Source organism: Plectropomus leopardus, chromosome 17, assembly GCF_008729295.1.
Source record: "Plectropomus leopardus isolate mb chromosome 17, YSFRI_Pleo_2.0, whole genome shotgun sequence".
In the NCBI taxonomy this organism is placed as follows: domain Eukaryota; kingdom Metazoa; phylum Chordata; class Actinopteri; order Perciformes; family Serranidae; genus Plectropomus; species Plectropomus leopardus.
Genome location: NC_056479.1, coordinates 14,958,375 through 14,975,961, shown reverse-complemented (window position 1 = coordinate 14,975,961; position 17,587 = coordinate 14,958,375). Strand labels below are relative to the sequence as shown.

The 17,587-nt window shown below is 40.1% G+C and overlaps 1 protein-coding gene across 4 annotated transcripts in view; it reads right to left on the bottom strand.

Moving 5' to 3' along the window:
* The window catches only part of dnm2a (dynamin 2a), a 39,494-nt gene that overhangs the window by 19,401 nt on the left and 2,506 nt on the right, over nt 1–17,587 (bottom strand). For all 4 annotated transcript variants that reach the window (XM_042504923.1, XM_042504921.1, XM_042504919.1 and 1 more), the window contains exons 2-11: nt 11,670–11,743; nt 11,331–11,480; nt 7,192–7,395; nt 6,868–6,966; nt 6,628–6,788; nt 6,385–6,527; nt 5,717–5,852; nt 4,368–4,435; nt 3,589–3,727; nt 276–362 (exon numbers count right to left, since the gene is read on the bottom strand). In XM_042504923.1, the coding sequence (XP_042360857.1) occupies nt 276–362; nt 3,589–3,727; nt 4,368–4,435; nt 5,717–5,852; nt 6,385–6,527; nt 6,628–6,788; nt 6,868–6,966; nt 7,192–7,395; nt 11,331–11,480; nt 11,670–11,743 (1,261 nt within the window). The remainder of the gene's footprint in view (nt 1–275; nt 363–3,588; nt 3,728–4,367; nt 4,436–5,716; nt 5,853–6,384; nt 6,528–6,627; nt 6,789–6,867; nt 6,967–7,191; nt 7,396–11,330; nt 11,481–11,669; nt 11,744–17,587) is intronic.

Here is a 17,587-nt window from a genome sequence, read left to right as displayed (position 1 = left end):
TTGGAGAATCAGATAATCTGATAACACCAGATGACACAATGCTATCATGAGTTTTTCAGGCACATCCCCCTTTCAGCATTTCTACTTTGGTGGTGTTACTTTGTCCCTCCAGCATCTCAACATAACATTGGAGTGTGGCTACATATGAATTGTAGAGTGCAGTTCTAACTATAATTTTTCTGCAAATGAAAAAGGTAAACATCAAAGGTGGACCTGAGTGCACTTAGTGCCCTTGAGAGCCTCTAGTCTATTCAATCAACATCCTAGCAGCTCACCTGGTCCTTGGTCTTCCCTTCTCTTTCTCTGACGTGGGTGGTTACGATCCGCTCAGTCTCCTCTCTCAGCCTGGGGTAGGAATTTAGCTGAAAGGCAGCACAACACACAACTGCAGTACTGAACAGAGACACACACACACACAAACATGATGCACACACTTCCATGTGAGCTTGAGCTTAATAAGACTTACCAATAAGTATCAGAGAGAAACAGGAGTGAGAAGTGAGAATGAGTAGAGAACAAAGAAAAGGGAAAGAGATAATCAAGTGACATTTCAGTGTCACACATATCCAAACATCCACAAACCAACAGATATATAAAACAGACTCTGTTCTAAAAGGTGAAAAGGTATTTACTATCAGCCAGGGATGACTTCATCAATCAAGAACCAATGTAGTATCAGTTTACCATTGCTATACGGGGACAGTTCATTCCCAAATCAAAAAATATGTTTTTTCCCTGCTTGCTTTTCTATTTGTCAATCAATACATTGTTTTGGTGAGAGAGACAGGTTTGTGGTGCTCAAAGCAGAAAAAAAGTGCTAGGTGAGCTAGCAAGAGATTCAGATGTGTCATTTTGCAAGGTGATTCTGTTAGTAGGCGTATTTTGGTAGAAAGAAAAAAGTCCCTACGTGAAACTGCTCCAAACAAGTTCTGTGGATTTTTAAAGCAGTCAGATCACAATGTCTGGAAAGATACATTACTGCTGAGTTTTATCAAATTCATCTTTTTGGCGCTTTGAACACCCGGCAACTCACTCCAAAACAACGTAGACCGATAAACAGCACTACAGGCAAGAGGCAAACATGCAATATTGATTTGGGGGTCCCTTTAATCATGCAATTGTTTTTAAAGATTTAACAGAGTTACTTTTTATATTTTAAACAAACAGAGCAATATCCAAATTTGATGACCTGTAAATACATTAAACCTGTCATCTATAGCTGATGGTGAAGTTGTGATAGAGTTAATATTAGTGAAGACTGGATGAGAAAGGAAAGTACAAGAATGGAGTGAGGCAGATGTAAACCCCAGAGACAGGATGGCTGGTTTACTGTATGTGTGTGTGTTTGTTGAATGATTTCACACTGGCCAGTGCCTTCCTCTGTCCACAAGATGGCAGTGGAGCATTGTTGCTATGGAAACACTCCATTCAAGCCGCAACAGCACCCACAGAGTCCACGGGCTATAAGTATCAACCCCCTCCCTCACATCACTCCCTTTCCATCCGGTTCAGCAGCTAGCAGAATATCAGTCTGCCATGTGGGTCAGCGAGGGAGCACGGCCGTGGCTCTGCTCTGCCCAGACAGACAGAGCGGGGTCTTAGGCAGAGAGACAGAGGGAGACAGCAATGTGGAGGTGGGGAAAAGAAAACTCTTTAATGAGCTGATGCTGAGGTCAAACAGCATGTGGGAGATGGCTGATGGAAATTCTAATTTGTACTTAAAATTTCAGACGTGGTTTGCAAGTCAATGCTCCATCTGCATGGTATGGAGACTTCCAGAGGTGGGAAGAGAGTAGGCATGTCACGATACCAACAATTTAGAAGTCGATACCAGTACCAGTGAAATTCCAGTATTCTTCGGCACACAGTTAGCACACAGTGCTAACAGTGTTACCGAGATTGGGTCGTTAATGTGCAGCATGTTTTTGCTGACATTAGATATCAAACAAAAGCCAGACTATTTTATTTTAAGCTGCTGTGAGATGTAAATTCACCACTTTCAAGCAGAAGGTTTCTCCTCTCTCCTCCTCTGTATCCTGCATGTCGACAACTCCAAGGAGTAAGTCTAGAGCGCTCACTCTGCAGCAAATTCTAGGGACCAAAAGGTCTCCTGAAGTACAATGCATAACATGCTGACTAGCAAAAAACAAAACAAAAAAAAATCCCCTCGACTTGAAGCAAATTTTAGTCAGCTGCGGGTCTTTGACTAATTTTTGAAATCTCCAACTTTCAAGGGGCAGCTCTAGTAAAAAGTGACAAGTACAGCATTTTATCCAGAGTAAAAACATGGCATTCCCATTGCAAAAAACGAAAAAGGAAATGCTGGCCACAGGACAAAAAACAGTGTTGTTCTTCTGTGCTAGTAGGCATTCTTCTTCCTTTGACATTTCACAGCTGACTAGAACACTTTTTGTCATACATGCTGCCCCGCTAGATCATAGGAATTACATCCCGGGTACCTACAGTACTGGAGAAAAAAAAAAGTACCTTCACTTTTTAAGAATTTCGGCACTGACGTGGTGCCAAGGTATCGGTTCTCGTGACATTCCTAGAGAGAGAGCAGGGATGGGACAATATACACGTTTGATGCAGTGGGCACAGATGGCAGGGGTGGGGATGGGGCTGATTTCACTGGGGTGCCCATTTCACTGGGATGACAGATATATACATGTAGAGAAAGAAAGAATCCCTTCTTTTTTTCATGCTATCATCCCAGTGGGTGTGTCCCTGGTTACCTTGACAGCACACTTCATGACGAGCGCGGTGAGCTCGGACACCACAAGGTCCACACATTTGAGGCTGGGCTCTTTGAGTTTGAGGATCTGCTTTTTGACTATTGCCTCGAAAGCCAGGTCAGGGGTGAAGAGCCCCGTTCTGAAAGGTCATGGGTTCAGATTGCATGTTGTTGTGGTGGTAGAGAGAGAGAGAGAGAGAGAGAGATCCCGGGTACCTACGAGAGAGAGAGAGAGAGAGAGAGAGAGAGAGAGAGAGAGAGGCAAAAAATAGGGGAAAAAAAAGAGAGGACAGCCAGAAAAGAGAGGAAACAAAAAGAGAACAAGTCTTTGTTCAGTTAGTTGTTTCTAGTTGTTGACAGAAAGAAATCAAGCTGTGGAGAAGGACAAGCCACAGGTCTTTCACATCCTCTTCCCTGACAAGCCAGTTCCTCTTAAACTAGGTCAATATGGTAGAGATGGACATGCCACCTCCTACTCAAGGCCTAATTAGAGCTTAAGACGACCCCATGTGTTGCTGGCTTTGTGTGCTTAGCTATAAGACCTGCAGCTTGTCCACAAGAGACCAGAGATGCTCAGACAGTCCCTGAAAAATCTCATATCCACGACGACACGTCACCCGTCACAACACTCCACAACACGACAGCGCTGCCTGCACACAGGGCTAATGGGGCTGGGCTAGGCTGAGGGCAAACCACACAGAACGTTTCATTTTTAAAATATGTAACAGATAATTTTCTGGATACTGTAGGAAGCGGTTAGCTTATGTTCTGTGTCAGCGTACCCTCTGCCACACCCATGGCTGTCCCTGCCCTGTGTCTCGGCTGGGTCGGGAGATGCTGGACACCTGCAGTACCTTGTTGGTGCACTGCCTGACTGTGTTGATGAGCTCCTGAATGACCAGATCGATACATTTGAGACAGGGCGTTTTCAGCTTAACGATCTGCTTTTTCACGATGGCCTCAAACGCCAGGTCTGGAGTGAACAGCCCCGTTCTGAGGATGCACAGAGAGACAGAGGCACAGCCGAAGACGGATGGGACAATTAACAGACATGTAAGGCCAACACAACCGATGAATAGACCGATGATTAGGTACACAAAAAGGTGATTGAAGAGATCTGAGGCTCTGGACAAAGAGAAAGAATCAGAAAATGAACACACAGACAGCAACAACACGAAGACGGATGATTAAGCGCCAAAGAAGGAGATGTAAATGTAATAAAGCACAAAAATGAGATATGACAGAGAGGAAATTATCACTGAGGAACACATGACAACATTAGTGCAGTGGATACATGTAACATAAAACCTCATAATAATTGAGTGCCTCAGCAGACAGAAACAGAAAAGGAGTGGGTGGTGTTGCAGTGGGGAGATAAGGGGAATGAAAGAACAGTGAGGGAAAAGTAGGAAATACATTTCACATACAACAGAAACACTTTTTCTTTGAATTGCTACTTTTAGTTTGTGATGGCAAGGCTTGATTATAAAAACCTGAATTATTGTAGAATAACAGCTTGAAGGGAGAGAAGTAAAGTAAGTAGAGCAGTATTTGATGTAAAAACAGAGTCCAGCCGTTTATGGTGTTCTGTGGGCGGCTGCTGTGGAAGGTTTTTGGTTTTCGCTTCACTTGCCTGACACCATGGACGTTCTTGATTGCATGACTGATTTCTCGCCTTAGCTCCTTCTCGTCAAACACAATCTGGGAGACAGAAGGGAAGAAGATGCAAATTATATTTTACAAATCTTAAAATATTTTGATTTTTGCAGCAATAATTCACAACATTTAGAGCTGATTGATAAAAGGATAATTATCTGGATGTAATATTCTCAATAGAAATATAACAAAACTGTTTGATAAATATTTAACGCCAGCTGCTAGCCGCCATGAAGTGGAGAAAAAAGAAGACGACAACAACTCCCACTAAGCTAATGGGTATGATAACAAGGGCTGGAAATCACCAGCTTAATTCTGGTAAAATATGCAAGTGGCTGCTAAATTTGCTCCACTCACCAGCCAAAAAAACGACAGTAATCTACTGAGTCTTTGACCATGACTTCTGCCTGAACCATGTCAGAAAGATTTTTATCAAAAATGTATAAATAGACCCACATTTACTTCACAATGTCATTAAAACCTGTTTCTTTTGGATGTTTATTTTGTTGATATTGTAAACTATGTTGCTAAATCCATCACAAAATGTAATCTACAAAAACACTGCTGACCAGAATTAGGATTCCTTTCTCTATCTATTGTTTTTATTATTGACTTATTTTGACTGTAACTGTTTTGAAACTACCTCAGATTTGTGAAACTTCCAGTTGTTTGGCAAAGGTTTATCATATTCTGACAGTAAAAAAACAAGTTAAAACAACTTCAAGGAGCAAAAATCAACCTTTAAACTTGAAAATAATAATGAACTGACATTTACTGTTATAATTATTGATACAGACTGGTGAAACTGTTAACATGGTAACACCAGGGTTCCCACACATTTTTATGAAAAGAATGTAAAACTTTTCAATGACATCCAGAATCCATGATAAAAAAGCTGTTTTTTTCTTGTCCCAATTGCCTGGTGTTTTGTTTTTTTAACATATTGGATTCAAAATCTATTAAAAACTTCAGCTAGTATGCATACATGAAGGAAGAGCATAAAAAAAATGTATGTGATGGTTATCAAATCAACACATATTAGAGCCATGTTACGTCGTCAGCAACAAAAAAAAAATTTGATGTCATGTTAAGTTATGTTGGAGGTTATCCCTAAAAGATTACTGTAACAATTTTTATTACACACAACAAAATTACATGACTTTCCCAAAACTTTAAATGATTTTTATCAGTTCCAAGACTTTTCCAGGCCTGGAAATGTTATTGTGAATTTTCATGACCTACAGGTTTTCCATGACTGTGGGATAACACTTTGGGCTACATTGCTCAGCCCTACCAACATATCACTCCTGTTCATGGCACACTTACCTTGACCAGTTCAAAGGGGAAGCGTTCATGGAAGATGCGGTTGATCTTGGCGCCACCTGACAGCTCATTGGTGTCCACCTGGTCCCCAGAGCCCTCGATGCACTTCTCAAAGTCCACACCAAACTGCTGAACCATCCTGATAAGGGACAACCACAAGACATGTGTCCAGTGTTAGTTATCTCCTTGCAACTACAGCTACTGCCTCCCTGGAGATCTACTGCAAAAATTACTGCTCAAAGGAATCTTTTGTACAGCTCTTATCTTGGCAGCCCTTCCCTTTAATCTGAAACAGTGAATGTGAGATGTTTCAGTGCTGTTAACCTCAATACATTAATTTGTTTTAGCTTCATTAGTAGGCTAACTACACAGCAAGCTATGCAAGGCAATTAATATTAATATCTCACCCTATAAGCGCAAAAATTCATACTACTATGCTGGAGAAAGTGCTGGATACATGACCATATGGTCACACACATTCAAAAGCATACATTTTACCAGCATTGCCCTGCACTGTTAAAACTGTTGAGTCATAACTTGCAAATATCTGCTATTAGTGGAGTATCCCTGTGCAGCTGGCATCCAATATGGTTACCACAAGTAGCATTGCCAACTGTCAGTAAAACAAGTTTGCAGCATTGTTGTGAGCAGAAACATTCAGATAAACTCACTGCAACAACGCCTTGGTCTTGCGTGTCGGGTCATCTGGACGGAAGTTCTTGTACTCCTCCACCTCCTTCTCCAGTGAGAGGAGCTGACTCTGCAGCTTACTGCGCAGACCAGGCAGAGTGTCCCTGATGTGGTTGGTCAATTGCTGGAGACAGACAGATGTAATGCTGTTGTTTTAGAGAAACAATGGCATGGCAGTAAGGGAATTATATTTTACAATTTTTAGAAAAAAGTTAATAGCAGACCTGGTTCAGTGTCTTTTGTAGATGTGGTGTGCCCATACGCTCAGCTATATGTCTGTAGGCAGGATGGGACAGAAAGAACTTCCTCTCTGCAGCCAGAGCAGCACGGATGTCCTTCTTCCCATCAATGTCTTTCTGACTGCGGTTCACCACACCAATGTAGCCTGCGACCAGCAACAAAAACAGTCACTCTAGAGTCAAAAATAAATTCTGCAAATGTGTTTTGATGTTAATAATATTCACCTCTACGCAGTGGCAGGAGCTTATTTTCTAGAATGTCCTTTGCATCCGTCCCTTCGTCCATCAAGTCCAGTTTTGTTATAACACCAATGGTGCGCAAACCTGCATGAAATATAAAGCGTAACTTCATCAATACAAACTGATTTATTAAATATTATCTTGTTTCCTTCTACATATCTTATAGGATAATAGAGAGGAGAAGGACTGATACACACAATTATGTCAATAAACGAGATGAAAAGATTTGCCAAATACAGTTAATGGATATCAAAATTTTTCGTTCACCGGCTCTCTGACTTCTGAATTACTACACAGCTACATGCGTACCCTGTGGGTCCACCTCCTTGGCGATCTTCAGAGCATCGGAGTTGGCCAAGTCAGTGTTGGCGGGGGTGACGGCAAGGATCAGACAACTCTCCTTTGTGATGAACTGCAACAGCATGTCCCTGATCTGGTGCTCGATGTCTACGGGCTGGTCTCCAACAGCAACTTTAGTCATTCCAGGAAGGTCGATGAGCGTCAGGTTCAGCACTGATTCACATGTACAGAAGAAATTAAAAAAATAATTAAGTAAATAATCAGGCTTCCTGAGTCCAGAATGTCACTGTATAACAAAACAACCCTTCACATATCTTAACAAAACATCATCAATCATTTAAATAACATGTTTCCATAACCATTCATTTTCTTAAACAGCAGTTTATCTTGTTTAATTTGACACATCACTGACTTGATACTTTATTTAATTTGAAACCAAAGTACGAACAAATGTTTGATTGCTCAAAAGCATTTACAATAAAAGGTCACTGTGTTGAGAAAACACACAGCCTTTTCATAGTGCTGTTAATATGCTTTTACATGCCAAGACAAATACAGACCTGTGTTTTTAACCCATGTGTCAACTTCATTTTCTTCCATTAAATAAAATAAAAACATCAACAAACACCCACACCATCAGCCTCAATCTAACATGTTAATGGGTATATGTGGAGTCAGAGGAAGCCTTCATCTTGTGTACACAACACTTGAGTGGGCAGACATCTACTGCTGTAAAACTAAGTCTAATTTGTTTTCTTTACTTCATAAAAACAAAAATGCCCTCTGAGGTTTTACTTACAAGAGTTACATTTACTGAAAGAAATAAACATGAAAATGTCAAATTTGACAGTGAATTCCCGAGACGGCTCTCATAAGGAGATGAATAGATGTTTTTGGAAGACATTCAGTGATGGGAGTAAAAAACATTACAAAAGTGACTTTTTCTTTTTAATGTTTTACCAAAACCACACTGGTCCAAACCACAACAATCTACTTTTTTCTAAAATCTCACAAGGCTCTCTGGAAAACACATTTTGTAAACAGTGAGAAGCAGAAAACACACTGTGTTTACATTAGGGGTACACAACACTGATAAATCTTTTATCATTGTAAAAGTCATATGACATGCTGTATCTTATGATATATATAATTTTCTTAAGATTCAACTGATAAAATACGTATGGATGAAATCACCAGCTTTTTGGCTTATCGAGTGAATTAAATACCTGACAGATGAAGATACTTCACCATACTGTATTTCATACAATCCAGTTATTATAACCTAACACAGCTAAAGATATTAAAGACTGCCTTTAGCAAAACTCACATACACACGTGTGTACATATGCTACAAGACATATCAGGGATCTTACAGCTTAAGAAAAGTCTGATTTAAGGTCTCTTATGTCACCTGGAATTCAATGTAAGACCAATTTTACAATAACCAAAGTTGAAGGAAAAGAACTAATTTATCAATACACATTGATTCAGAAGATTTGAAACAGTTTCAATGCTCATTCTTCAAAGTACTGATACCATCAATACTACTTAATGCTCTCTCTTTTCTCCAACAGCACGTTGAAGGACACATCTCTGCAGTACCTTCATATCCTCACCTCCTGTCACTCACTCTCTGCAATCACCTCAACAAATTCATTCTCATTTGCTTTTGGTTGCATATGGTCTTTTAAGGCATGGTTTTGTGTTGTTCTTTCCTTGCACTTTATTGCTTTTTGTTATGTGATAATCTCAGAGGCTTTTGAACATCTGTACAACTGCAAGAAGAATGTTGTGTTCATTAATCTAAAATTTTTTAAATTATTGTCAATGTTTACTACAGTCATTCTACTGTTCTTTGCTACCAACCAAGAAAAGAAAACTTGCTGTTGTCATTTTAGCACTTTGTTGTATTTATGTTTTAATAAAAAAAACAAACTGTATTCCCTAAATGTCATTTCTTCCTGTGGTATCAAAAATGGTATTGAATGTCAATATTTTTAAGGTATTATATTCAAGTTAGAAATTCCAGTACTGTGACAACTGACATCAAGGGTTGGGAAACATTTGGCCCAAATGTTAATTGTGACATAACGCATCACTTTTTTCTGGTCATGTTAAAAAGTAAGATTATCTAATTCAAATGCTTAAAAAAATCATTCTAAAGTGGAACACATGAAAAACAAATTACATATTATATTTTCATGTAGGTATCCATTTGGTTTGCCTTGAAAAAACCTTGATTGGATATGGTAACTGTATATGAGTGTTGTTCCTCCATACTGATCTATGTGATATTAATGCGAGAGACATTCTGTAAATCATTTAAAAGATAGATACTACTGACTATTTTGTGATTATATAATACAGTATGAGAAAAAAAAACTATTCATAGTATCATACTTTCAATGTGTTAGCATTTTTAAGACATATTTATGCAAATAAAGGCCTTGTTTTTGGTTTAATAAAATCAATGCTTCCTAAAACTTTAAGGCTTTGCAAGAACCCTGCATATAATGAGCGAAATAAGCACTCAACATCATGGCTGAGCATTTCTGCCCTGGAACTACAGAGTACCGACGCCAGCGTTAAAAAAAACATAGATTCATACAGCCAGAGTTTCATGTGTCAAATATTTTAGGAACCAAACCTGTAAACTCACACGGCAGGGTATCCAATATCATTAGTATAATACTACAGTGAAACGAGGGCTATCAGAGGAGAAGCCAGGTGTAGTTACAGATTGATATTTTGGGAGTTAAGTTTCATTTTCACTTCAGCTTCTCAGAGCTGGGCAAGAACAAGGTTTATCCAACATTACCAACACATTCTTAGCTGTAATGTAGTTAGGGCTGCACCTAACAATTTGTCATTGATTAATCTATTGATTATTTTTTCGATTAATTGATTAATCTATTGATTTTATTTCGATTAATCGACTAATCTATCAGCTACAGCTACTCTTTGTTACAGTAACAAACCTCAAATCTAGCAGTCCAACAAAACATCTTACAGTAAAATCAGAGCAATTTGAATAACACTATAACTTTTCTCTAACAGAAATTATGGTAACTAGCACATTCTTTCTGCATCAAAATAGTCCAGCCTTAACTAGGCCTTAAGGCACATCGCTGCCTGCTGATATGAGTGCTGTATTTTCATATTTATAAACACATATTCCAATCTTTTATGAAGTTATACAAGCTCCTGCACAGCTGACAACCCCATCCTGTAAATGTTTCAAAATAAAATGCATTGTGTCAGCAACTGATGGCATCCTGTCCACAAAGACACAGTCAGGGGGCTTTTGTTTTGAAAGGGAAGCAAGGAAGTTGAGGTAAACAAACATCTTTGTATTTCCTTATCTCTGTGGCAGAGTAGACTTTCAACTGCAGTATAAAGTGGTATAGAGTCAACAAATGCGAGCGTCACCCGTAAAAAAACAGCGTGCCACTGTTTCTCTAAATGTGCTGCAGCAGAGACGCAGCAGAGACGCGCCTGACAGGCGCTGCTCGGGAGAGCAGTGTTCGCGCTCTAACTTGACAACACGAGCGCCAAAACAAAAATAACATGATAGGCATTGCTCACGCTCTCATGGCGCGTGCTGTGTGAAATGGTGTGACGCGTCAACGTATTTACGTAATCGATAAAGTTGACGCGTTGCCCCAGCCCTAGATGTAGTCAAGCCTGAGGATAATGTTTCCTTTTAGAGTTTACAAGCAGAGGTTTGTGTGTTTAATCAGAAGAGTTGAAGGTGAGCTGTTACACTTGAGCTGCAGGCAAGCAGCTGATGACCAGGGCTAATTTGCATATTTCTAGACCTTGTATACTAAATCAGACAAAGATGTTGGGTTTCATACAGACTGTTTTATGGCATTAAGGGACTTTTCCATGAATAAAAACATATGAATATGTACTATTGATGAATAGAGGTGAGTTTTTACGGGTCAATCAATGCTCAGAAAGGAACTTTAAAAGGATAGAAATTACAGATAAACAGCATCATGGTGTGTTTTGGCATTTAACAAGCAAATGTACTTTAACACAAAGAGGCACAAGCCTTTACAGTGTGTGTGTGTGTGTGTGTGTGTGTGTGTGTGTGTGTGTGTGTGTGTGTGTGTGTGTTTCACAATAAGACTTGTGTCCATTACCGTGTGGGGAGTACACCCTCAGGTTAATTGGGATGGGAGAGATGCCTTTGTTGGAGCCTGTTATCCTGTCGGTCTCAGCCTCAATTTCCGCCCGCACTTCCTCAAAATCCACAAACTTCTTCCCTTTGCAGTGCAGGAATTCAGCATATTCTATAGACAGGGACAAAGTGACACACAAGGGGAGAGAAAAGGACAAAGAGAAAGACAGAGCATGGAAGAGAAAGAAAAAGAGAATATTAAATTAAAGAGATGAAGGCAGCAAATAGCAGACAGTGAGCTTAGCTTGAGGCACTGTGGCAGAGAGGCCATATGCAGGGCAGCGATGAAAGGTACACTCACCTGCTTTATTGTTGACCAGCTGCAAAATGAGAGGTCTGCGGGTAACAATGCCTGATCCACGAGGAAGAAAGTCCCTGAGGGCGAGAGACAGACAGAAAAAGAAACATAAAAACCAGAATTGGAGGATGAAAAGGAGGGAAATCAAAACAGGCAGGGGGCATGTTGGGTAAAATAAGGATGGCTCAGGACAGACAGAGACAGAGAAACAGAAAGAGAGAAAGGGACAGAAAGAGAAAGGGACAGAAAGAACATTCATTTATTCATTACACCCAATGTCCATTTCCTCACAGCATGGTCTCTGGTTAATTGATGGGCATGGTAAATTGATGGGCAATTTCACGCCTCCAACTTGTCTCACAACAAATCAAATGTGACAAAGTAATTTTCTCTCATCATTAGTGTTTAAGAGATCAATTCATTCACATTAACTCTCGCCGTTATGGGAAAAATCCACCTTAAAATAGAACTCACAGATGTTATATTGACAATAATCTACACTTCAGTTCACTTTTTATTAATGAATTTGAATAAGTCTCTCCTTATGCTGAACTAAACAGACTGTAATTATGTCATCTAACTGCGCAACTCCAAGAGTGAATAATGGAACAACTCCTACGGCACTATGACAGCATCCGGCGACTGGCGACTTTGCCAGGATACAAATACATACTTTGATTGACATTTGGATCATTTCGATGTAACATCTCAAACGAAACGTACAGGACCACACACTCAGAGAACGTCCACATTCAGACGCATCATTTTTTTGTCATGAAATTGGATTTATGTTGATTTTGTCCCAATCATAAAATAACCAGGTGTGCATGATATGATCAGCATGGCATTAATGTTGGCAGATAAAGGCTTTAAAATGAAATATTAGCATCGGCCTGAAATGCCGATAAGACAGGTTGATAACGTGACGCTTCAAGTACAACTTTAAATAGTCTTAATAGGTCAGATTTGCCCTGGTTGTGGCTGTTGTAATGATTGTCTCAGGAAGAACATCATCCAAAAAGTAGGATGAATTTTATACCTTTGTTTGAAAATTTTATGTTAAAAAATAAATATGGTATGATTTACAAGTAACCTAAATTAAGGTAGTTTTCATATTCTGCCCAGTGAATGTGTTAATATCGAAAAACATTGTGTTTTATGTCAGCATCTGTCAGTGGACCGTCACAATAAAGTAGGCATACTATATTAATTTCAAGGAGAAACTTGATGTTCTCTGCGATTACATGGAGAAAAAAAATATGTGCATATGTTGTTATGGGCACTGGCCAAAATGAGTTGGAAATGATCAGCATATTGCATAGCGTCTTCTGTTTCTGTCTAGTAACTTTTTCTGTAATCACATATATAAACGACAATACAACCAATCATACAGGTCAGCTGTTGTCATTACGTTGATTTTGCCTGACCATGAAATGAGGATTTTAGTTGGGCTGTCCCATTCTTTAGCAATTGTTGGCAGTGATGAGGAAATTTTGTTGTTAGCATTGGGAACATGAAATATAAATTATGTTTTAGGGTGGATTTACCCTGTGTGGTTGTGATAACATAATGTGGTGTTCTTTGATTGATGAACTTTTTCCCTGCTGCTAAATTTACTGCCTATTTAAAGGACAGGTGAGGCCCACGTTTTCAGTCGGCTACTATTAGCTTTTATGGCTAATAGGCTTTTAGGCTGTGTCAATACAAGATATATCGCCCATGATAACGGCTTAAACACACTAGCCCCACCCTGAGACTTGACATTGTCTTACTATGTCCACAATCACAACTACGATCTAGCATCACAGAATGTTTAATTGCACAAAGTAATGCATTACTTAAAGCATGAAATGGCAATAAACTACAAAGGGCAAATGTTTTTGGTGCAACACAGTGCATTGTTGAGACACTAACCTGTAGAAAACAATGACAACATTCACACAGTTGGCTTTTTTTGTTTCTCTTAAAGTGACAGTGTAACTAAATCATTTTTAACCACATGATTTAAGTTGCTTAGTCAGCCTTCTGCTTAAGCTCCTCCACCCAGTGTTGAGCACTTCCCTCCCAATTCTGAAGGCCCCTCTCCTGCTCTGCAAACACACTACATCTGGTGGTAATCACCCGCCCCAGTCCTGGAACAATCATAGCAGAGCTGAGCATGTCACTAACCCACATTCTCCTTTTTTTCCCTCCTGCCAGACCTACGCGCCTGAGGGGACTATGGCGGTGCTCAGCCCGCCTGCTGACTTCAGACTGTAAGCAATGTGTCAGCCACAGGACAGGAGGAGAGAGAGGAGCTGTAGTCCTGTGGCTAAACAGTGGGGAACGTTCTGGATGTTCCTTACATCAGCAAAAACCCACAGATCTGTGGTTCAGCACCGGTGCTGTGTCATGCATATAATGTGAAGCATGCAGGCATTTGTTCACACGGCAGACAGTATGGAAAGCGCTGGACGAGGAATGGGAGCAAGGGAGGGAGGGAGATAGAGACAAAGCTACTATAGACTGAGGGAAAGGATATAGTAAACTGACTGGATGTGGAGAGTGGCAGTAAGATGCTACTGAGAGGTCACAGCAAGAATGTGCTAGTGAACTGATGCATCTCTCAGTTACAGGCAACTCTCACTGGATTTCCAGCCGTCTCATTGGCTCAACAAGTGGCCACTGGTCAATGCTTCACAGCAACGAAATAAAGCATCGATAAAGTCAAGAAAACACAAACAAAGAGATTGTTTCTTAAAAAAGGCTCTTCTGAGAAGACATTACTTAAGTGCAGAATTAAACCAGTCAGTCTTCATAGACAGAATTGGATAAACAGCAGTGGCATATTGAAAAGAAGCAAGAGGCTCCATTATTAATGCGCTGTAAATGATAGACGAGGCCGAGCAGATTGTGTATCATTTCATGCATTATGGATGGCCAAGCAAAGAGCATCAGTCTGTGAGCCTCCCTGTACCACAAGAGAAAGCAAAAGAGAGAGTAGGGCAAGGGAGAGATCGGGAGAGCCAACTCCCCTCCCCCTGCCTGCCTGCCCCGATAGCCTCTGCTTCTTACAAACTGGCAGAGCAACTATGAGCAGCCATAGCCCACAGATGATCCTCTTTTTCCTCCAGTCTACAGAGGCCTGGCAGGGCTTGTTTTCAAACATGGAAACCGGTGTGTGAAACTCTGAGGTCATACTACGCTCTCACGGGAGAATGAATTACACAAAAATGTGTTTGTGGTGTAGTGGGACTTATCCCATGGGCCTCTGGTACGGCAACGAACATATAATTATGGCTGCCCGCATTCTCGTGCCACAGTCTGTCACTGTGGGTACCAAGGAGCATCACAAATCCTTTTCAAGCACTACAAAAATCCAACTGCTTAGTGGAAAATCCCTTCACTCTCTGCCACTTGGCTGTCTGTTCTTCCCTCGGAGGGATGTCCACAAGCACCTAAACTGTTGGACATTTCTGTTTAAATTCCTTCATATATCTAGATCAATTATCCTGCTATAAATAGAGACATAGCAATGCATGGAGTAAAGGAAACAGGTTTTTTAATGAGAGACAGTAAATCGTGTTGTATGTGAACATGCAATAAAGGCATTCAAATTCAAATTTAACACTATACTAATCAAATAGCTTTTATTGATGCTAACATAATCAATTTTGGCACAGAATTAGAGAAAAGCTGCCACAATTCATTTTTATAGGGGCCAAAAACAGTTTTAATAAAGACCTTGTACATCTTTAAGAAAACTGTTCTAAAACTTTAAAACCCTCTGGTTGTTAAGTAATCTATTTGCCAAAGATCTGATAACAACCTCCACCCAGGCCAGCTTGCTGAGCTAGATATGACGTCTTTACTGGGACAATGACATCACAACAGCCAAAAAAGGAGATGCAGTACTGGTAATTAACTTAGAGTTCATTATTATCCAATAAAATGCATTAAACGGTAGATAAGCAAAAAAAAATACACTGAAAAGTAAATGTAATTCAGCATAAATGAGCAAGTACACTTACTGTATACAGTAACTGAGCCATAGGTCTAAGCCATGCTATTGAAACTGCATGTACAATACCAGGGCCATCTCACTGACATAGAAAGGCTAATTTCCTTGGACCTCATTCCAGAAAAAATATATGGTAGTTGACTGTGAGAGACAAGTCCTTATTTTGTCCTGTTGAATCATGCCATTAATTACACACATTTGTTAATGTAAAAGATAATTTTGCAAGTCAAGATAGTTACAGTTTGTTGTAAAACTGTAACTGAGTATAGGACTGTGAAAAGTTATTTTAAAGACTACACAAGTTGCATAGGTGACACCGTAACTTTCTCTCTCGCTGAAGCTACGTTGCCTGGGGGTTTTGTGATGGGACGTACTCACCCGAGTAACAGGTTTTGCTCATTCTTTCTCTTCCCAGATGATACCAAAAAAAAAAAAAACAAAGTTGCTGGAAAAAAGATGAGATAAGACAGGGTTTCCCACACACTCAGATTAAAAAAATCTGCTGCCCAAACTCCTTTCTTTGGAGCTGGATTGTTCATTTGGAGTGCTTTTGGAGTATCTAACAATCTATCTATCCATCTATCTAGTTCAGTTATTCATTGCACCTCTCTTAGCACAGAGCGTACTTTGGACACAGACAGAGCAGCAGAATGTCACTCACAAATGGACAGTCACAAAATAAAAAAGCGTTTGCTGACCCAAATGTGTGTACTTTATTGCACATATTTAACAGGATAAAAAAAATAGTCTTGTCTCACTGTAGACTACCGTTACACTTTTTTGAAATACGGTCCCATGGGGTACGCTAGAAAGGGCAGGATTTCACCTAGACCTGAACAGAAGGCAACCGTTATCATTGTTACATGTTATACCTGCACCTATCATGAGAAAGGTGTATTAGGTCTGAAAAGCTATGGCCATAATGCATGACTTATTTTATTTCATAAAATGTACTTAAAGTATGTTCAGTGAGTCAGTAAAACACAAGATCGCTCATTAGGTTGCCTTGATGCAAATTTAAACAAGGTAACAACATACACACAATACAAACCACAGGGCAAAAACACTAACAAGCACATGAGGCTCTTGAGCCAACATGATTTGATTAGTTTCTGCCTCGCAAAGTATGCAGACCAGCCAGCCAATGTGTTCTGGTCTCCCCCTAACAAACCCGGGGGGGGGACAGAGGCCCAAATCACATCAGCAAGATGGGTTACAAAACACAGGGAGCAACTTCACTCCCACCTGACCTGTCTGGGCTGAGCATCAAGACTACGACACAACTGAGAGACAGTAACAATGCAGGAAATATGGTCTAACTCCAATTTCTTCTTCTTCATTAGGACATGACATCAGCATTAAGTTCAGGGAGGAGACAGAAAAAAGAGCATTTATGTTCCACATCTGAATTATACTGGTCTGAAATTTGTCCTGTAACAGCACTACCTGACCATTTTTATGATCGCTGGTTCCGCAGAAAGGGTAAGAGGGATTATTTTCATGCCTGGGGACACAGGAAGAAGCCAGCCTTTCACACACACAACATGCACCTCACCAAAGAAAAAGACCTGAGTCACTGGGGACACCATGGAGCAATCATTAGTGACAGTAACAGCAGTTCATTGCTCATGGTTAGTCTGTTAACACAACAGAGAATTTGCAAGTCAATTAACCCACAACACTTAACACTTGTAGTTTTGTGCAGCAGATGAGAGAACATGGTACTGGTGTTAGGTATTGGCTGCTCCTGAGCTCAAACAAGCTCTTAGATCAACAATGAGTCACCTCTACATTAACGCGCCTGTTGCTATAGCAATATGCAGCACCTCCCAAGTGCTTCCAGGTTGAAGTAAGACTCGACCTTGTAGTTATGAGTTTGACTTCTACTGTTCCAGCTTGTCCACTCTCGAGCTCACCTGCA